Source organism: Osmerus mordax, chromosome 7 (genome assembly GCF_038355195.1).
Source record: "Osmerus mordax isolate fOsmMor3 chromosome 7, fOsmMor3.pri, whole genome shotgun sequence".
Lineage (NCBI taxonomy): Eukaryota > Metazoa > Chordata > Actinopteri > Osmeriformes > Osmeridae > Osmerus > Osmerus mordax.
In genome coordinates, this window is record NC_090056.1 from 1983287 (window position 1) to 1992590 (window position 9304).

A 9304-nucleotide genomic window follows, 5' to 3' on the forward strand; every position below is an offset into this window, starting at 1 on the left:
TTTGGGTGATGCCATCTAGATGCTGCTGCACACTGGTTCCAACCTAGAGGAGACTAACTAACTAACTATACATCAGATCTCATAGTGATTATGAGGTTGAGATGATTTTCACACAATATTTCAATGTACCTTTTGAAATCTGATGAGCTTATCTGCTGCTTGAGATGCAGACATCTTTCCTGGCCTCTTTCGCCCTTGTGCAGCTGGTGGTAGCAAATGTAGCAGCAGCAGGATGGCAGATATGTCACAGTCCCAGCCTATTGATCAGTAAACCAGTGTTAAGTTCACATAATACCACAATTATATTCAATTGAGGATTCGCACCATTACAAAATGCTTTTAGTGCATAGATTAACACAGTAATGTCAAGATCAAACAGTAATCATACCATTCTCAGTCTCCACAGCTGACTCAGCATTGCGCATCAAATCCAAGAGTTCTGTGGTGGGTACGAGTCCCTGGCTTTCCTTCATCACCTTTTCTTTGAAAGTGGTTGGCCACTTCTCCAGGAATTTGTTGGCTGTGGCCTCACCAAACACATGTCTGAAGTCTTGTTCTATCTGCAATGCAACAAACATAGACTTGAAAAAGAAGAAAAAACACCACCATTCTCTTGAGTGATATCTAAGGCATTATTTGGTATTTTGGTGATATAGTGAATACAAAAGTCATACCAGTCCTGCTCTGTCCAAAAACCGTGGGAAGACCAAAAATACATCTGCTGACTTGTCTGCATTATTGACCATTGCTTGGCGATACACAAAAGTAGTTTTCATCTTCTCACGGATTGTGTCTTCATCAGCAGAGTATCTCAAAACAGCAATGGCTGCTTCCACCTCTTCGTCAGTTGGTACTTGGTCACTGGTGATAGGTTGTCTACCATGGCCTGGCCCACCAGCTAAAGACAAACGACAAATTGACAGCCTCCTTCACAACACAATTCACAGCACAAACTCAGTTAAATGTAACTGAACTTACTTTTGGGGGATTTGCTTTCTGAGGCCCCTTTTTCTTCAGAGATTTTTCTTTGTATGGTCTTCAAACGCCATGCCAGGTATCCAGACCCACTCTCTGGATCGTAGAAATGTTCCTATGTAATTAGATATGAACATAAATTAACACAAACATTTAAAATTATGAATACGGGCATAATGTTGCAATTACACCTTTACTTACATATCCATGTTGTGAATATGGGTCTTCCAGATAAGGAAAGAATGCAACAATCCCCTGTGCATACATCACCCGGACACTTTTTGGGGGGGATGTCCTAGGGAAGGTATTTGAAATTCAATGAAACCATCAAAGTTAACTGGCATCACACAACATATAAGAAAAATAATAACTACACAGTAATTACGCAAATCATATGTCTAATGCTTACCCATGTGTTTCTGTCATCTCAGCAGCAAGTATGTTAATCATTTGTCTTCTGGTGGCATCTGTGAGACTTTTGGTCTTATCATACTCGTGGATAATACGTTCACCACCGGGTCTTGATGTTAGGATTTTTTCAATCAACTTGAAGTTAAAATAAAAAAAAAACATTTATTTTAAATGTGAAAATATATATTTTTATATAATTCACCCAAGAACACCAAATGAAATAACATTCAGACTTAAAAGTAATTTCTACTACCTACCCCTTTTGCCTCACAGTTTACTCTGCATGGTCTTTTAGGTTGGCTTCCTTCAACAGTGACTGCTTCTTCATTAAGGTCACACACAGAGAGGTTTAGAATTACCGTGTCATCAGATCTTACAGAGGTTGATGATGGAGAGGCACCTGTGCATTATGAAATTGTACAAAATAAAAAGATTATATCACACAGCACTATTATATTCATGATACATTTAAAAATAAATCAAAAATGCATTAACCACAAGTTCAATGCATGTGTATAAAATCTGGATTTGTTTTTGTGTTATACTAATATATTATACTAACCCAACTTTTAAGCTTAATAGTTAAAAGTTAATGATTACCAAGTTCTTTTATGCCTAGAGTGACCCGAAAGTTTCCAGGTGACTCCTTTGCGATTTCTTGAAAAACCTCTGAGTTGACTTCTGTGTCAGACTGGTCATACACCTTGATTTCAGCCTGACATTCTTCGGGTATGCTGAATTTTGTGAACACTGGTAACAAAAATTATGTTTTCTGGTCATTGAATGAAGCATGTATACTGTACATCAATTAGGATTGCACCATTAAACACATTTTGATAGCAGAGTATATCCTTCCCAAGACAATAAAAGGTCAACAATTATTTCAGGTAAAAAATACAAAATAAATTGCTCATTCAAATGTTTTTGATTTTATTTGACTATCTTTTGAAGATGTAAATTTAATCGTAAAAACATTGTTGATTCAATTAGTTTGAAAGTCATGGTAAATCAAACTTTGCAATAGGAATGAATAGTTCTTGAAATAATGTACACACCTTCTTGCAAGAAAGCATCAAATGTCAGCTCTGACAGCTTGACATACTTTTGCTCTACACCAAACTGAACTCGCAGCAACATTTTGCATCTGTTAAAAAACTTCCAAAATAATCATTAACCAGTAATGCACTGCACAGTAGAGACATCACAGTAGACAAACTAAAGCTGGACTCTAGAATAGGTTACATTAAATGAATGTGAAGGTAAAATTATCTGGAGCCACAAATTCTAAATATGTCAACATTGAAGGTCAATAAGCTAACTCTATGATAAAGTCAAATGTAATGTTGGGAAAGCTAGCCAACTTGGTTGCCAAGTTAAGAATATCTCAAGTTGCTCATTTTGGCCGCGTGTCATGACTCATTAGCTTCACAGCAACGTGAAGATTAGCTTCACAGCAACGTGAACAGTAGGTCAACACATTCTAACTTGAACTTCTAGCATTGAAGGTTGCCAACTAGCTCACTACTCGCGCAATCCACCATCCGAGGCTGTGTGCAGAGTCCTTTGCAGACATATGCAGGCAAAAACATAAAAACTAGTTAACTTACCTATTATTTACTGAGGTAGCGTTACTGTATTCGCAATACTAGCTGGCACGCTGCCTGCAGCTATTATTGCTAGCTAATACAGTACAGGTACTGTACCTCACAGATCTCTGAAGAATAATTAAGTTAGCTACAACAGTACTAGCTAGAGCTAGGTTTAACGTTTTAGCATTTGCCTGACTGCGGGCAGTTGTGACAACTAATTTGTGTCCCGTCTAATTTATGATAACGTTACCTAATTTATCTTATGTTACTAGCTCAGAACGTTTGCTCAGTTATAGGCTAAGACTCGAGCAGATCTACAGTACAGTATACTAGCACTAACTAGCTAACTTTCAACTGCTACCGTCACATTGGAGCTCGACAACAGTAGCGTTAGTCTAGTTGGATAAGCCATAACATGTGTTAATACTTCAGTTAGCATAAATACTATTAAAAACGTACGATACTTTGCAAAATGTACTATTTATTTACGACACTATAACATTACTTACCGACAAAGTATGCGCTCCTCAGTCCAAAGCCGTTTTCAAAATGACGAAGTAGCAACTGTCCTCGCGGTTAAACCTCAGCAGTGGCGCGAAATTAACACTCTGAAGAGTAGATTTTTTCACGCGCGCCATAACACCAACAGCAGAACGGTTATCCAAATAACAAAGAAGTGTACAACACTCACGTTACAGCATGTGTATTCACACACATACTTGATGCTATGTACCTTTCCATTAGCGACAGTAACTCAGCTGTTAGCTGCAGAGCTAATGTTACAGCCACATTCTAAGGGTAGCAAGCTAGGTAACCATATACAGTAAAGCTACAAAATGATATAGCGTTAGTTAACTTGTCCGAGGTTAGTAGCTGGACGAAGGAGAGTTAGTACTGATCCAGAATTTAATTTCAGCAAGGCCAGTTTTGTATTAGCTCAAATTGAAGAAACTGTCGTGGCTGAAGTGTTTGGCGCAGACATACAAAACAAATGCGCCCTACAACAGAAGTTGTGTAGGCGCATTTCCAGAGAAAATAAAAGTAAGACACTGGGTCTTCAGAGGCTCGGATGAAGGAACTGTAAGATTTTTGTTTTCCTTTGTACATCCAAACTGAGCAAATGTAATGCTTCGTTCGTTTGCAAGCCATGATGTCTCTTGAGGATAAAAACACTTGCACGGTCGTAGCTCAGTTTCTTATGGGCAGGCCAGATTCTCTGGGCGGGCAAAGCAGAGCGAGGGGAGGTAACCTTCCTCCTTGTGACGTCACAAAGAGGAGATTTTCAAACAGAGCAATTGAGCCTTCATTTTCTCAAAGGCGGAGAAGAACACCCAGGGCTTGGTTTACACCTATCAAAAATTGTAGCCACTGGGGGACCAAAGGCAGGCTAGGGGAACTCATATTAATGTTAAATAACCTCCTAAAGTGAAGTTTTCATGTCATGTCACCTTTAAAGAACGATGTAGAAAAGCAGACAATGGGGAGTCCCGCGATTGGTTAGTTTACGACGAGACAAATCTGATAATGTAGCCTACTGCTCTGTATGTCGCCAACACGCTTCAGAAGATGCCAAAACTAATAGTTTAATTCATCACTCATTTAATGAAATTTATATCAGTTCTTGGTTTGTGTATGTATAAGAGAGAAAGAGAAAGTGTCAGTGTTTCATTGAGACTTGAGATTAAACTAGAAAGTGCATTTCCTGTAGAAAATGCGTTGGAATGCTGAAATATTTTTTTTTCCTGAAAATACAGAAATGAGAAAATACCCGCAAGCTGAAAAGAATTTCAAAAATGTGTGAGTCACACAAAAGAGGCAGTGTGGATGCTGAACTGCATCATCTAACAAAGCTAAGAGCAATAGCCTACAATGCGGGAGAAGCTGAAAGCTGAACTGTTTAACAGAAGAAGTAGGCTAGCTAGTCATAAGAAGAATAGTATAGTTTTAACAGCTGAAATTATAGTTGGGATAGTAATAGCAGTAGCAGATGTAGCCTACCATTGAGTGCGTTTACTCGGCTTTCTTAGTAGGATTCAATGTGTTGATGGAATGAAACATATAGCAGTAGGGCCGATACAGGAAGACACGGCGACACTTAGTTGCAGAAGGATGATGGTGGTGCAAGTTTTGTCCGTGGAGCATACAACGATTAATAAAAAGAATCATGTAGACACGTTTATTGAGTAATCGCATAACTAATTACACATGTAAACGGAGTAATCGTATTATTGTCATAAACTGACAATTGCTTGTAATTGGGTTTCTCATGGTCGAACGCACTCCGTGGCGTAGTAGAACAAAACAGTTCCATTAGCAATAGTAGTTAATAAAAGAGATATTAGCAGCATCTGCAGAATTAGTAGGTTCTCTTAGTCTTTTAATGAGACTAGTTGACTGAATAGCTTGTCTTGTGTCACCACTAATAAGCTAATACCAATCACCTGTGTAAGAGACTGAGTGGCGCGTGTCTGTTTGGTTGCTACAGTGATAGTGTATGGAACGCCAACTGTGCCAAAATGTCTGAATTCTTGTTCGTGTACAGACGTTACATTTTAACGTGTCAATTTTTGACGTCTGTACACGTTTGGACCATATATGCTTCCATGCTATTGGTTGGGACCAACATAGCCACCCCCCATTTTGACCTAGTGTCTGCGCTAGGCTGTACGCAGTTCTACTGTGATCATGTGGGCTCTTACGTAGCTATCATTTAGTATTTGGGACAGTCCATTTGTGTGGGGAAGAAAAATTGTGCGGTTTGTCCTGTATCACACTTCAGTCCAGTAGGTAGCGATGATGCACCTATACTAGTGATGGGAAGTTCGGATCATTTTACTGATTCGGTTCTTTGAATCTCGTTCAGTAAAATGAACGAATATTTTTTTGAGTGGGGGGGGGGCTATCCGTCCACTGCAAACACGTATCATATTCTCATGTAGGTTAGTGCATGACATGTGCACCAGCAGATACTATTTTAAAATAAATTCCTGCATTGAAATAATGTATCATGACAGTTTGTATGATTTGGTCATTTATTATCACACTAGCATTTAATTATCACGGCAAACAATTGCACTGCACTAAACTGTAAGTGTAAATGTAAAGTGAAAATAACATAGTCAGTATGATGACTTGAGCGAATATCATTCACGTCTTACTAAAACAGCGGCCACGCGAAAGGGAATCAGGAAACTGTTTCCTCTACAAAAAAATACAATGCGGGTCACATGAAAAAAGGATCCAAAGACTCGTAGAAAGACCGAGTCGGGAAATGAACGAATCGTTCGTTTCCTCTAGCTACCACAACAGAGCCTATGCAGGTCACGTGAAAAATGATCCAAAGACTCGTAGAAAGACCGAGTCGGGAAATGAACGAATCGTTCGTTTCCTCTAGCTACCACTACAGAGCCTATGCAGGTCACGTGAAAAATGATCCAAAGACTCGTAGAAAGACCGAGTCGGGAAATGAACGAATCGTTCCCTCTAGCGTTTCCTCTAGCTACCACTACAGAGCCTATGCAGGTCACATGAAAATGATCCAAAGACTCGTACCCGAAGACTGAGTCGGGAAATGAACGAATCATTTCTGTTTACTTGGACGAGCCTATGCAACAGTCCCGATGCGCGGCCACTTGAAAATGAACGAATCACTCTTTGAGAGGACTCGTTACTCCCAAGTCCTTGTAAGGATTCATTCAAAATGAACGAATCGTTCACGAAGGACACATCACTAACCTATACCTTGTTTGCTAACCGCCATTAAAAGAACCAAATAAGAAGACGAACACGTTGTGTGTGATTTCGAATTCTGGTGGAGGCAAATAGCAGAAAATGAGACTACAAACTTTCGGAACTTTTGAAGCAGGGGTCTCAAACCCAACTTACCTGGGGGCCTACCTGGGGGCCAGACTCTACCTCTAGTCGAGGTAGAGTCTGGGTGAGGCTGGGCCGCATCCAGTATTTCACAAAAAAAGGGTTTCAAGTATTCAAAAAAAAGTACAACTGATCCAATCTTAAGTTCAATTACAGTTCAGAACATGAACGGTTCTTCAGAACATGGCTTCTCTTGCCTACTCCTTGCTGCCAGAGACCTGGCAGCGCTTCCTCTCACACAGTTGCGCCAGATTTGGCTTGAGGGAGGAAGCCGTTGAGACCCTCAGTATGGCTTGAAGATGCTCATCAGTAAGTTTGGACCTGTACTTTGACTTATTAAAGTTCATGGTGGAGAAGAGCTTTTCACACATATGTGATCCCAAAAAGGCACATGGTCCGCTTGAACATCCTGGAAAGCTCAGGGAAGGTGGGGGGCAATTCTCTAAAAAATTGTCCAAGCTTGTCTGCTTTTCCACTCACCTCCCTGAACTTGGCTTTGAGTTCAGAATTGCACTGCAGGTCAATGAGCTCCATTTGAAGCACAGGAGAAGCATCTTGCACATCGAAGGAGAAGGGGTCCGCAAAAATTTGAAAAGTGGCTCTTTGTGTCTTGAAGTCTGCAAACCTGTGATCAAATTCCTCCTGTAGCTTTACAATGGCATCAGCATACTTGGTGTATGTGGGCACACCACTGAATGGTGTGCCCACATCCATGAGTGCCTTGCATGCTGGGAAATGGCAGAGGTTTGTCTGAGAGAGCTGGGCTTTCTATAGCACAATTTTGAGGAGAATGCTCTGATGTTGTCATAGGCAGCACTGACAAGCTGCCCCTGGCCTTGTAACTTCTTGTTCAGTACATTCAGCTCCTGTGTGATGTCAACAAGAAAAGCTAAGTCCATGAGCCATTTGGGATCACTTAGCACAGGAACAGCCATCCCATTCTTCTCCATGAAGGCTTTCACTTCTGCTCTCAACTCAAAAAACCTCTTCAAGACGTTTCCCCTGCTGAGCCAATGTGCCTCGGTGAAGTAGAGCACATCCTCATATGCTGACTCTATTTCCTCCAAAAAGGCGCGGAACTGCCGATGCTTTAAGCCCCTGGATCTGATATGGTTGATGCATTTCACAACGACAGACATCACATTGTCAAACGTCAGGCATTTGCTGCAAAGGGCCTGCTGATGGATAATGCAGTGCAGAGCAATGGCCTCCTCCACACCCTCCTCTTCCAGTTTTCTTTGAACAAGTGCCACCAGTCCATTTCTCCTCCCTGTCACTGATGGCGCTCCGTCGGTTGTTATTCCAGCAAACCTCTTCCATGGTAAACCGGCATCCACAATGGTATCACACAGCTGACGGAATATCTCCTGAGCGGTGGTCTGGCCATGCATTGGAATCACTGTGAGCAACTCCTCCATCACTTCAAAATTGTCGTCAACACCACGGACATACATTGCGAGCTGCGCAGTGTCAGTGATGTCTGTGCTCTCATCAAGAGCGACTGAGTATGCACGGAAATGTTTGGCTTTCTCACGCAGTTGATCGTAAATGTTACCTGACAGGTCAGAAATGCGCTCTGCCACTGTGTTGGCTGAAAGGCTGATGTTGCTAAACTGGCCCTTCTTTTCCGGACAGACTATACTTGCAGCCTGTAACATGCACTTTCTGATGAACTCGCCTTCTTTGAATGGCTTTCCCGCCTTAGCAATCATCTCACCACGTAGCTAGCTTCGACTGCCTCATCGCTCTCTTTTCTTGCCTTCTTGAAAAAATCTTGTTGCTTCAGTAGACATTTTTTAAGATTGGCGACCCGGTCCTCTCTCTCATCTCCCTGGTATTTTGCATACTCCTCATGTCTAGTTGAGTAATGACATCTGATGTTGTATTCCTTGTGCACCGCAACTTTTTCTGTGCATATAAGACACGTCGGGGTGCCCCAGTGCTCAACAAAAAAATATTCTGTCTCCCACTTTCCCTGAAATTGTCTGTGCTCGTCGCCAACTTTTCTCTTCACGGCAGGTTTTGAGAAAGACATGACTGGAAACAAAATTGAACTAGAAAGGTACATTTCCTGAAGAAAATGTGTGTGTTTGCTGAAAGCAGTTGAAACGATTGTTTTGATGGCTTGAATAGTGAAGGTTTTACAATTTTTTTTAAAGAGGTATGTGCTTTAAAAACAAAATGGTGAGAAAAAGTGTTAAAAGTATATCTGTCATTGTTATGCATTGCGATATTTTCTTACTGTTGAAAATGGAGAAAAAACAGTGGTGAAAAGAGTATCTTATTGACTTTCATACATTTTTAAGCGTTAAAAGTATTAAAGAATGAAAGATTGAGAAACAGAAAAAAGTTTGAAGTTAGAAAAATGAGCAAATATAGTGATGAAGAGTATATTGCATAAGTTATCAATATCATAGCAGACAAAAGTATGTCAGCAGTATGAAGGTGAAAAAAAG

The 9304-nt window shown here is 40.6% G+C and overlaps 1 protein-coding gene across 1 annotated transcript; it reads right to left on the minus strand.

Annotated features, from left to right (window-relative positions):
- Nucleotides 1-7045: 7045 nt before the first annotated feature.
- On the minus strand, nt 7046-8560 carry LOC136946497 (general transcription factor II-I repeat domain-containing protein 2-like). The gene is made up of 3 exons (XM_067240848.1): nt 7706-8560; nt 7329-7616; nt 7046-7207 (listed from the first exon to the last, which is right to left on the minus strand). Exons 1-3 carry the CDS (start codon nt 8558-8560, stop codon nt 7046-7048), a joined length of 1305 nt encoding a protein of 434 aa, XP_067096949.1.
- Nucleotides 8561-9304: the final 744 nt, after the last annotated feature.